We start from the raw sequence: 17,680 nt of genomic DNA, 5'->3' as shown, positions 1-17,680 counted from the left end.
TTTTTAATAGCTAAAAAGTGGAAACAACCCAAATGTCCGTCAACTAATGGCTGTTTAGGATGTTAGGAATATTCATACAATGGACTTATTCAGCAATAAAAACGACATGGATGAACCTTGAAAACATTATGTTGTGAAAAAAGTCAGTCACAGAAGACCACATATTGTATGATTCCATTTACATGAAATGTCCAAATAAATAAACCTATAGAAAGAATGTAGACTTGTGGCTGTATAGAACTGAGGGTGGAGAAAGACTATTAATGGGGTTTCTTTTAGAGATAAAAATGTTCTAAAATCAGATTGTGATGGCTGCACAATCCTGTGAATATACTAAAAAAACACTGAGTTGTACACTTTAAATGGGTGAATTGTAAGGTATGTGAATTACATCTCAATAGCTTTTTTAAAAAAGGGAATGGATATGCTTCTTCTACTGGATGAAATGATGAAATGCAAATGTGATGGCTGGTGCCAACAGGCTATCTGAAGACCTCAAGTTAACTGGTGCTGAGATCCACAGATTAACAATACTGAAGTCATGACTTTTGATCTAGCAGCTCTGAACTGCTTCCCTCCGGACTTCTGCATGGGAAATAAAATAAAATGTATTCTGTAAGCCATTATTATTTTGGATTTCCTATTACAGCTAAATCTAACCTGAAAGTATACACTACCCAGTATAAAGCAAGTCACCCCATTTTCTATGCCTCAATTCCTTAATCTAGAAAATGGGTACCTTCAGTTTCCTTGATTGCAGCCCTAGCAAATAGTGCAAAGATAACTAGGTAATGCATGTGTTAAATATTTAATTTCTTGGAAACTAAACAAACTCAAGATGAGTTTCTTTGGGTAATTTACGTTTGAACACAACGCTTTATATGCAATTTCAGCAGGTTTGGAAACACTTTACTCACAATACTTATACTGTGTTGCATGTACTACCACAATTTTACTTTTGAAGGGAAGTGGGCAACAGAAAAAAAGCAAAAAACACCTCCCTCCCTTTTCTGCACAGAAATGTTAACTAAAAGGCATTTTTTTCCCTAACAGTTACTATTCTGCTTAAAGTGATGGTATATTCCTAATGCAATTTTTAAAGACAAATAGACTTCAATAAATAAAACAGGCCGACAATAATCAAGAAGCCTGCCTTTTGAAACAAAAGACTGATACACTTAAAAACATCTGAAAGGATGCACACCAATATGTTATTAGTGTTTATCTCTGAATGGTGGAATAACAGATGAGCTAAAGATCATTTTAGCATAACTGTATAATTTTCTCCAATGAATATGAATTATCTGTGCAAAAAACATATATTTAAATCAAGTGACAAAGAGCCAAATATTAGTCTAATGAATAAGCCACTTCTATTTGAAGATTCAGTGTGATGAGCAATGTTTAAATTAAATGGTTTGTACTAAGAGCAAAGGGGTAAATTTTACTAAGGAGTCTTCATGCTAGTTCAACTAAGGACACAAAGGATGGTGTAAGAAATAAACACAACCATTTAGTATTAAAAATATCACATTTTAACACTTGAGTACTAAATGAAAGTAACATTGGTTAAAGTACCTGGCAAACAGAAAGCACCTAATAAATGTTTGTTGATTCTCAAACTGAATGACTTTGCCAAATAAAAATGACAAATGCATCCATATGTAACTATTTCATAACAAGTGTAAATTATCTCACTGATCCTTCTAATGAACAGTAAGTATTTCATCTTTAAGACAACAGTTCTTTAACCATTAGCAAGATTGCTTTCAAAATACTTTAAGGCACCGAAATAGATGCATACATAGTTTCAACACAATTAAGTAAAATGAAAAGTATTCTGAATGACAGAAGTATATAAAATAAATAAGATCACCTTTATAACCTGGATAATGCACAGTAATTTAACCAATAAATTAGAATCTGTAAAATTAGATATGTACTTCTGCATATCACCCCCAACAATGGTTTTAAACTGATTGATGCCTCTTTTGAAACAACTACTTAGGTCAAATTGTATTCCACATCTAAGATGCTGGCTTTATTTTCAAGTTTGCCTTCCCTTGCTAAATTCAGTTTGTTTTCTAAAGTCAACATGTTTTGGGTATTCTACATATTTAATTAACAACTTTAGAATTTTAAACTTTAATGTAAAAAGCTTTATCAGATGGTTCTCACTTTAGAAAACCTTTAAGAATATCATCCACATTAATTAGAGTTTTCACAGTTACAAAAATGAGGGTTCTTGCTGATGACAGGTCTTTCTCTACAGAACTTCTCACTGGGGTGTATTCTGCACGTACACACAAGAAAACCTCTAATGTGTCTTCTGGTTATTACTATAAACTGGAAAATCCACAAAGGAGGCCTTTTTATATGTACAAGAAAAATATTTCCAACAAGAAGCACCTTTATAGAAATATGGAGAATCAAAAATTGACTTATATTTGTGCAAATGAAAATTATAAAATGCCTCATGATAGGCCTATATGAAACATTTTCTTACAGATTCTTGAAAATATATTAACAATGACTTACATTATATCTGATTTTACCATCCCTTCATTTTTTTAAAGAATGCCATTATTTTTGTTTTACTAAAGAGACGACTCTACCACAGCCGTAAGCGTTACAGACAATAAATATTTTCTATTATATATCTGTTCATTTCTGAGGGTAAATGACAAAAGGAAAAGGCTCTCCTTTGTTCTCCCTCTCTTCCTGATAAAAAGACCTCTACCACCTAGAAGGCTGAGAGCTAGAAAAGGAAGCATTCTTAAAATGAACTTCAAACATAAGATATATCTTATAAATCAGGTCATCTAGTTATGTGTATATTTCCCTTTTGTTATCCCTGAGCCTTTAATAAAAACCTCATTTAAATGTTGCAGCCTTGTCTCAGCTGTGCTTACAGAAGATAAAGCACAGGTTTATCTCATGATTAGTTCAGAATTAAAGGGTGGGAGGACAGTCTAAGAACAAACTGGTGGACTACAATAAAATTTAAAGGTCTAACAGTCCGATTTCAGTTGAGTCTTGCACTGTCCATGATGCAGCACGCAGGTTTTATTTTATTAAGGTGGAAGCTTAGTGCAGGATTTCCTGAAGACTGGTTCTCCTACTACATACCTAAGGATTACTTGAGATTCAAAATGTAGACATCTGGAACCCATCCCAAATACAATGAATTGTTAAAATATGTGTGGTAGGTGGCAGTTAATAGGCATTCTGATAAAGCTTCCCAAGTGATTCTTATATATTAAGGCCTGAGAATCACTGCAAATCACTGCTTTATAAGATTAGCTCTTGCAAGGGTTCTGCAAGGTCAAAACTATTTTCATAATTATACTAAGATGTTATTTGCTTTTTTCATTTTCTCATGAATGTACAGTAGCATTTACTATAGGCTACATGATGTGTGATACTGCAACAGACATACAGAAGCAGATGAGATTCCATCTGTCTTCTTTAAATCAGACAGTAAAGATATTTGCAAAAAATGAAATACAATGCCACGTTTCTCACTAAATCTTTTTAAATTTTGGAAAATACATTTTTCTTAAATATGTTCTTTATATTAACACGTTTATTATTTTTAATGAATATTTTATAACTTTTTATTTTAAATATAATATTAGTATTTATACCCCACATAAACAAAAAGTCTTGAGACCAAAAGTTTGAGAACTGCTCTTTCCAGCAGACATGCAGCACCCTATGAACACTACTGCTGTTAGGCATGGCCACTTAGTTCCTTGGCACATTCAATGTATATTTCACTTTAAATATGATTCAATAGATCGTCTGCAAAAAGCTTCTTAAACTTATTGTCAGGCAAAGGGATTTAATCTGACAGGGAATTACTGAAGTGTAACCAGTTTTAGTTAAAAATCTAGCATGTTTTCCTCAGTGACATCAGAATGTAATAAATAATCCTTTAATATATAAATGGACTGTGTGATGTATGAAATAGAAAACCATACTTTACACAACACATTTAAAAAATGTTAATTAGTAACATGACAACACTAGCCTTAGATTCTACGTGAGTGGTGGCAAACAAATGGCCCACTCCAAATGTTAACTAAGAACAAACCCCTAATATTTGAAAGAAAATAAAGTAGGGGATAAACTGCGGTTCCTAGAGAAAAAAGAATTCTTTTAAATTTATATGTTTCGAAAATGTTGAAATGTATGTCAGCAGATTGATACTGACATTATACTAAGCTACACAATTTTATTCTTAAATGAAAATACATCCCAGATACTGTTGCCAAGTTAATATTTGAGTGTATCTTGCCATTAGACAATGCAAATTGGGAACACTTCTGAGGTTGAAGCATAGCTGTGGTGAAAGCAGTTCCTTCCAGCCTTTTGATTGTATCTCAGATATAAAAAAATTGCATTGATGTTTTTAACCTGCCATGTATAATTTTTTAATGTATTGCTATTTAAAAAAATCTGAGACAGCTAACATTTAAACAAATCACTGCTGTTTGGGAATGATGTTTGAATGAAAGATGCTATGAACATATTTGCTAATTTATACTGTATTAAGATTTTAAATGATATAGTTATTTAATATATCTTACGTTAAATAACTGGTATTTGAAAATAAGTCTATTTTTCTTTCTGAGTAGCCTTCTGGAAAAGTTCATTGAATATAGTTTCCAGTCATAGTTTATTTTCCTAACTTGTACTTATTTTAAAATCTTCTCATCAGAAGGGAGTTAAATAGTGCAAAGCCCAGCAAATCTGACTTCCCCCTCATTTTGGTATGCATGTCCACTTATGACCATCACTTTTCTGGAAACTTTCCACTTAGTGTATCAAAAATTAATGTTATGAAAGTTCTTTAAAAGGTTCAGCGGTTTTTTTGAGTCTCTGAATGATTACAGCATTCTGTAAATTGGCTTCTTCCAGTGTGAGTGTTTCATCTAGTAATTTGAGGAAAGGAAGAGCTGTTGCCAGGCAAAAGGGAGGACTTCTTTGAGATCCTTGGTATTTTTCGATGAAGTCTTTGATGTGGCTTACCCTGTAAAATAGCACAAACTATTAATATAATTTTATGAAAACCTGAATTAGCTAATTTAAGGTAATAACTTGTGATGATACCTAGCTATGTTAATACAAAATAATCAAATTATGATGATATAACTACTCACTTGGGCTATCTTTTAAAGGTTCACCCCTGATAATAGTCAGGAATTACTATTCCTTATCTTAGATGTGACAAGGGTATTATAGTTACATTTTGAGTCTCTATTTTTTAGAAACACATTCTGAAATATCTACATATGAAACTATATGAAGTCTGGGATTTGCTTAACATAGTTCAGTGGGCACTGAGTGATGATGGATCATTATATCATCTCTTTGCTTTTGCATATGCCTGAAAGTTTCTATAACAGAAAAATCTACATATCTTGCTCTGAATGGATCAGAAATGGTCCAACCAGTAATCCTTCACAGACACAGGCTGTATCTCTTCAATACCACATCAGGCTGTGTTTCAAATCTAGTTAAGAAAATTCTTAACCCAGTGCAGGTAGATTTTCAGTTAGTATAATGAACACTATAATGTAATATAATCACTGCAATCTTTTTTTTTTAATAACAGTGATTTAAAAATTTTTATTTATTTATTTTTGGCTGCATTTGATCTTCGTTGCTGCACGCAGGCTTTCTCTAGTTGCGGCAAGTGGGGGCTACTCTTCGTTGCAGTGCATGTGCTTCTCATTGCGGTGGCTTGTCCTTGTTACAGAGCACGGGCTCTAGGCATGTGGGCTTCAGTAGTTGTGGCACATGGGCTCAGGAGTTGTGGCTCGCAGGCTCTAGAGTGCAAGCTCGGTAGTTGTGGTGCACGGGTTTCGTTGCTCCGCGGTATGTGGGATCTTCCCGGACCAGGGCTCGAACCCGTGTCCCCTGCACTGGCAGGCGGATTCTTAACTACTGCGCCACCAGGGAAGTCCTCCCAATCACTGCAATCTTGAAGGTAGCTCAAAGTTATGTTCATGTAAGTATATGCGTGTGTATTTAGAAAGGGAAAGTACATATACAGTTCCTCGAAATTAAGATGCCACTGGGAGTTCCCTGGTGGCCTAGTGGTTAGGATTCCGGGCTTTCACTGCCATGGCCTGGGTTCAATCCCTGGTCGGGGAACTGAGATCCTGCAAGCCAGGCAGCACGGCCAAAAAAACCCCCCTGAGATGCCACTGATTCTAAGACTTGTCATTTTATATACTACTAAAATTTTTAAAAATCCAGATTATGACAAAATAGTTTCTTAAACACTTAGAATTTTTATATTTATTGAAAGAGCACTTTAAACTAATTTTCACACAAACATTCATCAAATCACTTACTTCCATAATAAGATTAGAATAAAATGGTTAAGTCATTCCTAACAGTTGAACGTTATTCAGACTCAGATCCTTCAAATCACTTCTGATTCAGTCACTGATGTACATGTCCATATAATACTCCCTTCTGTATCATCGGGTGTGTTGATGATACAGCAGTACTTTGAAAAGTGCTCCACTACTGTCTCTGGGATGATCTTTCATTGAGCTGACACTTGTTCTGCATGCTTTGAGGCAGATGCCTCAAAGGCAAAGACAATTGTGTCATGACTGCCATATGGCCAACAAGAAATTATAAGGATGAATCCCCATTTCAGAGATGCTAAAATGTGAAAAAATGTGTAAACAAGAATTAATGAAATATGACATCACCAAAGACAGAATTTTCCCATTCAATCAAATTTACCAATCGCCACTCTGTAAATCTGTGCAGGCTACCAAAAAAATCAAGAAAATGGTCACTTATATTTATTTGGGTACCAAAAATTGGATAACGAAAGGCTAAAACTTATGGCAAAGAATATAAATTTTAAAAAAACCAATAAAGATTAAAGGAACTGTGCAGTAAAAATTAAAAATGTGTACTGTGATCTCTACAGTACTACTACAAGAATAAAGAAATGCCAATCTAAAAAGCTATGAGAGGATAAAAAATAATACTCATTAAGCTCAAAAAGAGGCAAGAAAGGAGGAATGAAGAATAAAAAGACATGGGGCAAAGAGAAAACAAAGAGCAAGATGGTAGCCTTAAACCTAACTAGTTCAGGATATTATAAAACATTATAAAAACTGGACTAAACATTCCAATTAAAAAATAAAGCTTGGTTAATTATCACTTAATAAATACCATCAGGCAGTCAAAGGTTTTTAAATGCTTCAAGTCATTCAAGAAAAAAAAATGGTAGGTGACTTTGTTATTGAAAATGCCAGAAGTATTTTTCTAGACAAAGAAGTTGGGATTAAAGTATTTTATTTCCCTAAAAAGAAACAAACCTGAGTTGTAGAGAACAAACTTATGGTTACCAAGGGGGGAAGGGTAGGGTGAGACGAACTGGGAGAGTGGGACTGACATATATACACTACTATATATAAAACAGATAATAATGAGAACCTACTGCCATACAGGCCAGATGTGAGAGGGAGTTGTGGTGGCCCACATCAGGGAATCCGAGTCCAGGTTGGGTGAAGAGGACGTCTGCACAGGAAAGCAGCCCATCTTTCTGGTGTCAGAGTCTGATCAGCACGAGGAGGGTGCCCATGTAGAGGGAGGCAGGTGGGGACGGTTGCAATATGAGCAGGGTTAGGAGTGTGTCCACACAGAAGAGGTGTTCAGTGCAGAGTGTCACAAGCCAAATTGGGTTAGGAATATAGGAGAGGTGGTACACAGCAGGCTGTATCAAGCAGAATAAAAAGAGCATTCATACAAAGGAGGGGCCAACTGCAGTGTGTCAGAACCAGAAAGAGGTGGAGAGTGACCACTCATGGGGGAGGATAGGCAGCACTGACTGCTAGCACCCAGGAGGGCAAACAGGTCACTGGCATGATGTGATGTGTCAAGAGACCCAGCAGGAAGAGGGAGGCTTCCAGGCTGGGGAGGAGGCAGCAGTAGAAGAAGGAGACTGGTTACATGTAGGAGAACTGATCAATAAATAAATATATTGGGGGCTTTCCTGGTGGCGCAGAGGTTAAGACTCTGTGCTCCCAATGAAGGGGGCCCAGGTTCAATTCCTGGTCAGGGAACTAGATCACACATGCATACCACAACTAAGACTTCACATGCCACAACTAAGGAGCCCTCAAGCCGCAACTAAGGAGCCCGCCTGCCACAACTAAGATCCAGCACAACCAGTAAATAAATATTTTAAAAAATAATAATAAATATATTGAGAATAACTGGAGCCAGGTTTCTCACTGAAGAAAGTTAAACTGAAGAAAGTGAAGAAGTTAATTACAAATATGGAAAGGGGAAAACTAGAATAAACCCTGTGGTGGTGGACTGAAATTAGAGGTATCTATGTGAACTCATGGTTTTCGCTACGCAAAGATACAGAAATACATTTGTAAATGTGTTAGTGTGTGTATATATATGCATATGTGTATGTATATATAGACACCTGTAGCTCTTTCCACTCAGAGGGCCTGGGAATGGTGGCAATAAGTATACCTAGAAACCAGATCCTCAATACCCTTGGCCACTAAAAAGAACCAGGGCTTCTTAGAAAACGTACGGAACGAACCTGAAAAAAAATTTTGTGCCAATAAACAAGAAAATGCTCAAAGAATGATGGGAAGATGTAAAAAGTTTAAAGGAGGTCCCAGGGACTTGGAAACCTATATACAATATGTTCCTACTTTAATTAAAATGAAAAAACATTTTAAGACTGGAAAAATCCATCAAACTAGTAGTAGTGATTATCTCTGGGTGATGGAATTTAACTTGATTTCAATTTCTTTCAGCACTTTCCTGTATTATCATTCCTTTTCTACAATTAACAGAAAAAAAAAACACATAATGCTAATGATAAACTTAAAAACATATTAAAAATAATTCTTTTAAAATTATGTATCTAGGTAAACAGGAAAACTAATGAAATGATAATCCACAAAACAGACTGAAAATACTTCATTAATGTCCAAGAATTTCTATTGTCATGAAATATTATGTTTAGAGAACTATTTATTAAGATCCTTAGTTCTTAAAAATAGCTGTTGACTGACCTGAAAAGAAGAAATACAATTAAAACTTAGGGAACAAATCAGACAAATAATGAAATGGAAGACTCACCTATGAGAAATGTTAAATTTCTGGACAATCCTTTTCCCATTGGCTAACCAGATCTGTATATTAGTGATGGGTTCCAGACTGTTTAGTGGGACAGCAGACAACTTATTTTTATTCTCAACTTCAATAGTCTTCGCTTTAGAAACAATTTTTGGTGTAGCACTAAGAAAATCCAGACAACAAGTCAGATGCATGTTTTTCATTAAGCAGAACTTTATCATTAAACAATTACTATAAAAACTTTACAGTAAGTATAGCTTTCAGGAAGATTTTAGCTAGTCACAGCTGTTCCCTAACACATAAAGATATTAATATCAGTTATATCCATCATACATGATGATTATAGGAATCTAATAAAATTATGCACATCTAAGTAATTTGTAAGCTTGTGGACTGTTACATAAATATACTTGAAGAGTATACTTATGTATTCGAATAGTGCCTTACAGAACAATTTTATAGTGCTGACAGATCTATGGACTTTACCTTTACCTACTCCCCAGGTTAAAATTTCTAAAAGAAATTATAAGTTCTCTGTAGAGAACAGTCTTTGGGTTATAAAGGAAATGAAAGGAAACAAAGTATTCCCTCATCACTCTGAAAGTCACATTGGGATATTTTTACATGTGTGGATGAATATGCATTTATATACCTTACCAATCTTGATAATTAATATATGAGAATTCATAAAAATGAAAGCAATCCTATATTTAACCTCTTTGCATATTCTGCCATAGGCATAATTAGATAAGATGAATACTGCAAAGTTTGAAAATACTGGGCTGGTCAAAAAGTTCATTTGGGTTTTTCGGAAGAGCTTATGAAAAACCCGAACAAACTTCTTGGCCAACCCAATAATTAAAGGCTCTGACACTGATACTAACTTTACCAGGAGTTGTTTCACTTTTATTACCTCAAAATTCAGATACTGATCAGAGAACACAATGCTGAAGGCATTGGTAACTATAATACAGAACCCTATAAAACTAGCCTATGTACTCTGTGACATTAATGGCAAAGCTCAAGTGGTGGGTGCAAGGGAGAAAAGATGATTTATCCACCCAATTTTGCCCAACGTCCTCATTAAGCCAGGCACTTTTGATCAGACAAAACCAAAAAAGCTGCCATGACTTTTTAGTATAGTGCCAGCATACGTTAATTTACACTAAGGTGAATATGACTTAGAAGTTCTCATAAAAGTTAACATGAAAAATCTCATTTCCAATGGGAGAAATGATAACTCTATATATGTGGTCTACATAGTAAAATAATGACAAGCTGAATATTAGTCAAACCTCTGCTTATGGAAATTACAGATCATGAGCCTACTCACCTTCCCAGTCTGTGACCCTGTCCTGAGAAGGGCTGGAACACAGGCTTCGTTGACACACATACTTCATTTTTCTTATCTTCAACTTTAACATCGACCTCCTCTTTATCAAAAACTCCCTGTAATTCTAAAGGTAATTCCCTTGGAAAGTAAAGAAAGAAAGTGATAAAGCCCCTAACATGTTTTTTCTTTCTCTGAAAAACATACTGTGCATGTAAAAAGAACAGAAAAATATACAGAAATAAGAGGCATATATATTCTATACAATAAAAACTAAATGTATTTAAAATAATACAGTTAGAGAAAAATCAAGCTCTTATTTCATTCTTTAAAATGAAAATATAGCTACATGCTGGTTGTAGAAAAACAAGACATAAAAAAATGTAAACACATATAGACTTAAGAAAGAAAATGACAGCCCCCTCCCCCAAAAGGGACAGTCCCTATAATTCCACTCTCACTCTAATAAAAAACTTTGCGGTGTATCTCCTAAATTTTCTCTCTATATAGTAAAATTCCACATAATAATTATATTTTTTCCAAAGATGGTATCACTCTATTTACACTATTCTGTATTTTGCAAACTGCTTTAAAAAAAAAAAGGAATATACCACAGAAATCTTCTCATGTTAGTATATGGATATATGTCATTTATTTTTTTACCACATGCACACTGTTATTCTGTTATAAAGTAGATCAAATGGTACAAACATATAAAATACTCTTTTCATCTTTTTCTTACTGATTTGTAAGAAATATGTATATATTCCATTTACAGGATATATGTGAAACAAGTATTCCCAGTTTGGCATTTGATATTACATAATCAAATTTATCTTTCTTATATTGCTTCTGGGATTCATGCCAACTATAGCTATATGCAAAAACATGGATGAATATCCCAAAGTTCAGTAGACACAAAAAATAAACACACTGCATTTACATAGAGTTCAAAAAAACAGATAAAATGAAAAAATTATAAAGTAAAGCAGAATACCATAAAGAAAAACAAAGAACAACTTACTACTGAAGTTAGGATAGCATTACTTCTGTGAGATTACTACAAATAATGTGTAATTTAACCTTATCATGAGGACGAAATCAGATAAATCTGAACTGAGAGACATTCTACATAATTTGGGCCCATAATCTTCAAGTGTCAAGGTCATTAAAAAAAGACGAAAACAAAAACTGAGAAACTGTTCCCTCCTGAAGGAGACTAAAGAGACATGACATTTACAAGCAATGTGCAATTCTGAATTGGATGCTTTTGCTATAAAAGATAATATTAAGATAAAAAGTGAAACTTGAATACATTCTGAGGAATAATTGGTAATAAAATTATACTTCAATAGATGGTTGTACTGTGGTTACATAGGAAAATATACTTCCTTTTTAATAAAAATACAAACTAAAGTATTCAGGATGATGAGGCATCACTTTAGCAACTTACTCTCAAATGCTTTTAGAAAAGTTCCTTGTACCACACTTGCAACTTTTGTGTTAGTTTGAAAAAGATTCCAAATTAATTATATTTTATTATACAGAGCCATTTAAAATCTGTATATACATTATACATATACATACATACAGACCTATATATGTGTATGTATATATTGAAAATTGGTTAGATGTAGAATACTATCAACCCTTCTGAAATAAAAACTGACGAAAATAAGTACATTACACCATTAAATTGATGTTACACATGTCATAGGACAGATATTTAATTTTGTATATCTTTTTAGGAAAGCAGAAGCATGAATATGAGCATCAACTGCTGAAAGAATGTTCATGCTTTTTATTCATTAATTTTCTTTCTATCAATCTATCACGAAAGAGTAATCGGAGGTTCTGTTCGAACTTTAAGTACAATTATAAGAAAACATAGGAGTAAGGGACTTCCCTCGTGGTCCAGCGGTTAAGACTCTGCGCTCCCAATGCAGGGGGCCCAGGTTCGATCCCTGGTCAGGAAACTAGATCCCACATGCCACAAGTAAAAGATCCCACATGCTGCAACTAAAGATCCAGCATGTATCAACTAAAGACCCCATGTGCTGCAACTAAAGATCCCACATGCTGCAACTAAGACCTGGCGCAGCCAAATAAATAAAATAAATAAATATTAAAAAACAAAAAAAAGGAAAACATAGGAGTAAAATCTTCAAGGCCCTGAATTGGGCGATGGTTTCTTAGACATAACACCAGAACCAAAAGTGACAAAAAAAAAAAAAATCGATAAATCAGACCTCATCAAATTTAAAACGTAATTTTATGCTTCAAAGGACATCATCAAAAAATGAAAAGACAACACAAAGAACAAAGAATGGGAGAAAATATTGTCTCCAAAATACATCACAAACTTGTACAACTCAACAGCAAGGCAAATAACCCAATTTTAAAAATAGGCAAGGGAAAAAAAAATGGACAAAGGATTTGTATAGACATTTCTTCAAAGAAGATATACATGTGGTCCGTAAGTACATGAAAAGATGCTCAGTATTACCAGTCATTAGAGAAATGCAAATCAAAACCACACAAGATACCAGTTCTTATTCACTAGGATAGTTATAATTTAAAAAACGAGACACTAACAAGTGTTGGCAAGGATATAGAAAAACTGGAACTTATCATACACTGTTGGTGGAAATATAAAATGGTGCGGTAACTTCGGAATACAGTTTGGCAGTCCTTCATAAACAGAGTTAACAACAATTCCACTCCTAGACCTGAGAGAATTGAAAACACATGTCCACACAAAAACTTGTACACAATGTTCGTAGAAGCATTATTCATAGTAACTAAGATGTGGAAATAACCTGAATATCTATCCACTGATAAATGGATAAACTAAATGTGATATATCCATACAACGCAACACTATTTGGCAATGAAGAGGAATGAAGAACTGTTAAAAGCTACAACATGAATGAACTTTGAAAACATTATGCTGAGTGAAAAAAATCAGACACAAAATGATTCCATTTATATGCAATGTCCAAACTAGGCAAATCCATAAAGGTAGAAGTAGATTGTGGTTGCGTAGGGCTGTGAGGAGGGGCAAATAGAGAGTGATTACTAGTATGGGGTTTCCTCTTAGGGTGAAGAAAATGTTCCTGAATGAACAGTGCTGATAGTTGCATAACTCTGTGAATATATTAAAAAATAATGAATTGTATACTTTAAAAGGGTAAACTCTATAATAGGCTAATTATATCTCAATAAAGAGGTAATTTAAAAAATTAAGTTATTATTTAAAAAAATTTAAACACAAGGATAGTCCGATATTTTTTGATAGTGGGAGACATAAGAAATAATCAAATTATCAACAACTAAGTATATATATAAAAATTATGGGTCATCATTGTAACAAAACAATATGCAGACATAGTCAAGTATTTCAAGATAGTCAAAAAATTTTTTTAACAATATTATTTTTTAAAATAAAGTTATGGGCTTCCCTGGTGGCACAGTGGTTGAGAGTCCACCTGCCGATGCAGGGGACACGGGTTCGTGCCCCGGTCCAGGAAGATCCCACATGCCGCGGAGCGGCTAGGCCCGTGAGCCATGGCCGCTGAGCCTCTGCGTGCGGAGCCTGTGCTCCGCAATGGGAGAGGCCACAACAGTGAGAGGCGGGCATACCCGCCCCCCGCTCAAAAAAAAAAAAGTTATTTATTTATCTATTTTTGGCTGCAGTGGGTCTTTGTTGCTGCACGTGGGCTTTTCTCTGGTGTGGCTAGTGGGGGCTACTCTTCATCGCGGTTCGCAGGCTTCTCATTGTGGTGGCTTCTCTTGTTGTGGAGCATGGGCTCTAGGCATGTGGGCTTCAGTAGTTGTGGCACGTAGGCTCAGTAGTTGTGGCGCATGGGCTTAGTTGCTTCGAGGCATGTGGGATCTTCCCAGACCAGGGCTTGAACCCGTGTCCCCTGCATTGGCAGGCAGTTTCTTAACCAATGGGCCAAAAGGGAAGCCCTGGCAGGCAGATTCTTAACCACTGCATGACGAGGGAAGTCCAAAGATAGTCAAAATTAAAAAATATATATATATATATAAAAATATATATATAAATATATATATATATATATATATTTATATATATATAAAATATTGGGACTTACCTGGTGGAAAGTGGTTAGGAATCTGCCTGCCAATGCAGGGGACACGGGTTCTAGCCCTGGTCTGGGAAGATCCCACATGCCGCGGAGCAACTAAGCCTATGAGCCACAACTACTGAGCCTGCGCTCTAGAGCCCGTGTGCCACAACTACTGAAGCCCGTGTGCCTAGAGCTTGTGCTCCGCAACAAGAGAAGCCACCACAATGGGAAGCCCACGCACCGCAACGAAGAGCAGCCCCCAGTTGCCGCAACTAGAGAAAGCTGCACACAGCAAGGAAGACCCAACGCAGCTAAAAAAAAAAAAAAGACACGTAGGATGTTATGTGGTATTAAGTAACAACTGGCAAAGTGAATTAATTTAAGTCAGATTTTGGTTGGTCAGAATTCAAATTCCTGACCTTCAAAGTTACAGCTGTGGTTCTTTTAAGAAAACTCATCTTACGAAAAAATCTGAATTTATAAAAGAAAGAGTGTCTTTGAATGCATAGGAACATGTGAACAACATTAAAAGGAATCTTCCAAATGAAATATATCTAAAATATCCTTCTTGGACTTCCGTGGTGGTGCAGTGGTTAAGAATCCGCCTGCCAATGGAGGGGACACGGGTTCGAGCCCTGGTCAGGGAAGATCCCACATGCCGTGGAGCAACTAAGCCCTTGTGCCACGACTACTCAGCCTGCGCTCTAGAGGCCTCGAGCCACAACTACTGAAGCCCACGAGCCTAGAGCCCGTGTTCCGCAACAAGAGAAGCTACCGCAATGAGAAGCCCACGCACGGCAACGAAGAGTAGCCCGCACTCTCCACAACTAGAGAAAGCCCGCAGGCAGCAATGAAGACCCAACACAGCCAAAAATAAATAAATTAATTTAAAATAAATAAAATATCCTTTACAAAGATTGCTTACCCTTTTTTGATGGAGTTCAGAAACTGCTGACTTGCACCATCAGAATAACTTCTGAAATCATCATTGACTGTGAATCCATTTTTCCATAATTTTATACTTACATCTGCCTGCAAAGCAGTAAGAAACAAAATGCATCATGTTAATAAATGAAATATACTAATAAACTAAAAGTCCCTTGAAACTTTCTTCTATCAGTGTGTATTTTATGTATCAATCTTTTCTTTAAAATAGAGATATAACTGACATATAACATTGTATTAGTTAGGTATACAACATAATGGTTTGATATATATACCTATTGCAAAATGATTACAGAATAAGTGTAGTTAACATCCATCACCACACACAGCTACACATTTTTTAAATATACCATTCTTAACAGCAAGCTTCAAATGTAAAATATCAAAAATTATAATGTACACATAAAATATGGTTCATAATGAATAATATTTAAAAATAACTCATTAATAATTTTCTTTAAGAGAGGTCATTTGCAAAAATATTCTGTGCCCTGTCTTATAGGACACTAAAGCTTTCTGGCCAGGACAGACTTCTCAACAGTTAGAGAAGGACTTTGAAATGACTTGAACATTAGACTTTGAACATTAAGAATAATAAAGGGGGAAAAAAACTATGAGTAATTAATGGCTATTCCTTCAAATATAAACTATCAGTGTTACTGTTATCAATATTTCATCTCTAAACATCCTGTTGATCATCTCCTAAGAACATTATTTATTCACTCATTCAATCAAAGAAGTCACTGTAGAAATATAGAAAGGTTCAGAAATACAGTAGAATGCAGGGATGCTTCAGGCTGAACACAGAAGGACTGATTAAAAACCATTTAAGGGGTTTCCCTGGTGGCACAGTGGTTGAGAATCTGCCTGCCAATGCAGGGGACACGGGTTTGAGCCCTGGTCTGGTAGGATCCCACATGCCGCGGAGCAACTAGGCCCATGAGCCACAGCTACTGAGCCTGCGTGTCTGGAGCCTGTGCTCTGCAACAAGAGAGGCCGCAATAGTGAGAAGCCCGCGCATCGTGATGAAGAGTGGCCCCCACTTGCCGCAACTAGAGAAAGCCCTTGCACAGAAACGAAGACCCAACACAGCCAAAAATAAATAATAAATAAATTAAAAAAAAAAACATTTAAGAAAATAGACTATTAGAGGCCTTCCCTTGTCTCTAACATTTATTCATTCAGCATATGTTATTCAGTGCCTAATATGCAACAGACACTCCATTAAGATGTTAGGGAAGGGCTTCCCTGGTGGCACAGTGGTTGAGAATCTGCCTGCCGATATAGGGGACACGGGTTCGTGCCCCGGTCCGGGAAGATCCCACATGCCGCGGAGCGGCTGGGCCCGTGAGCCGTGGCCGCTGAGCCTGTGCGTCCGGAGCCTGTGCTCCGCAACGGGAGAGGCCACAACAGTGAGAGGCCCGCGTAACGCAAAAAAAAAAAAAAAAAAGATGTTAGGGAAAACAATCACAATAATGATAGCATATATTATTAGCCTGCCTGCCTATCTATCTGTCTGTCTATGTACTTATCTGAGAGAGCACTTGTGTGTACACTTACATGTACCAAACACTGTTTACAGTACTTTTCCTACATATATTTATTTAATCCTCCTAAAATCCACACAAGGTGGGTATTATTATTATTATTATCCTTTTCATAGATGGAAAATTAGAAACACAGAAGATTAATTAAATTGCCCAATATTACATAGTCAGTAAGAGTGGAGCTGGGGTTGGAATCCATACTCTTAACCACTATACTATATTACCTCTTTTTTTTACCTATAACCAAACTGCCAAGACTCTGCTCTCATGGTACTCACAGAAAAGAATGAGAACTAAAAAAATTGTACAAATGAACTTACTTACAAAACAGAAATAGAGTCACAGATGTAGGAAACAAACTTATGGTTACCAAGGGGGAAAGTGGCAGGGAGGGATAAATTGGAAGATTGGGATTAACACATATATAAAACAGACAACTAATAAGGACCTACAGTATAGCACAGGGAATTCTACTCAATACTCTGTAATGACTTATACAGGAAAAGAATCTAAAAAAGAGTGGATATATGTATATGTGTAACTGATTCACTTCGCTGTACAGCAGAAACAAATACAACATTGTAAATCAACTATACTCCAATAAAAATTAATTTAAAAAA

General features: G+C 35.6%; 1 protein-coding gene across 4 annotated transcripts in view; it reads right to left on the bottom strand.

The window, feature by feature from the left end:
• Positions 1-3,568: 3,568 nt before the first annotated feature.
• The window catches only part of UBXN2A (UBX domain protein 2A), a 46,320-nt gene continuing 32,208 nt past the window's right edge, over positions 3,569-17,680 (bottom strand). For all 4 annotated transcript variants that reach the window (XM_007114754.4, XM_024119029.3, XM_007114755.3 and 1 more), the window contains 4 exons: positions 15,494-15,600; positions 10,478-10,615; positions 9,148-9,306; positions 3,569-5,035 (listed from right to left, as the gene is read on the bottom strand). In XM_007114754.4, the coding sequence (XP_007114816.2) occupies positions 4,843-5,035; positions 9,148-9,306; positions 10,478-10,615; positions 15,494-15,600 (597 nt within the window). In that variant the 3' untranslated portion in view covers positions 3,569-4,842. The remainder of the gene's footprint in view (positions 5,036-9,147; positions 9,307-10,477; positions 10,616-15,493; positions 15,601-17,680) is intronic.

This window comes from Physeter macrocephalus, chromosome 12 (assembly GCF_002837175.3).
Source record: "Physeter macrocephalus isolate SW-GA chromosome 12, ASM283717v5, whole genome shotgun sequence".
Classification (NCBI taxonomy): Eukaryota; Metazoa; Chordata; class Mammalia; order Artiodactyla; family Physeteridae; genus Physeter; species Physeter macrocephalus.
The sequence above is the reverse complement of the archived record's forward strand: the minus strand, read 5'-3'. Positions and strand labels throughout refer to the sequence as shown.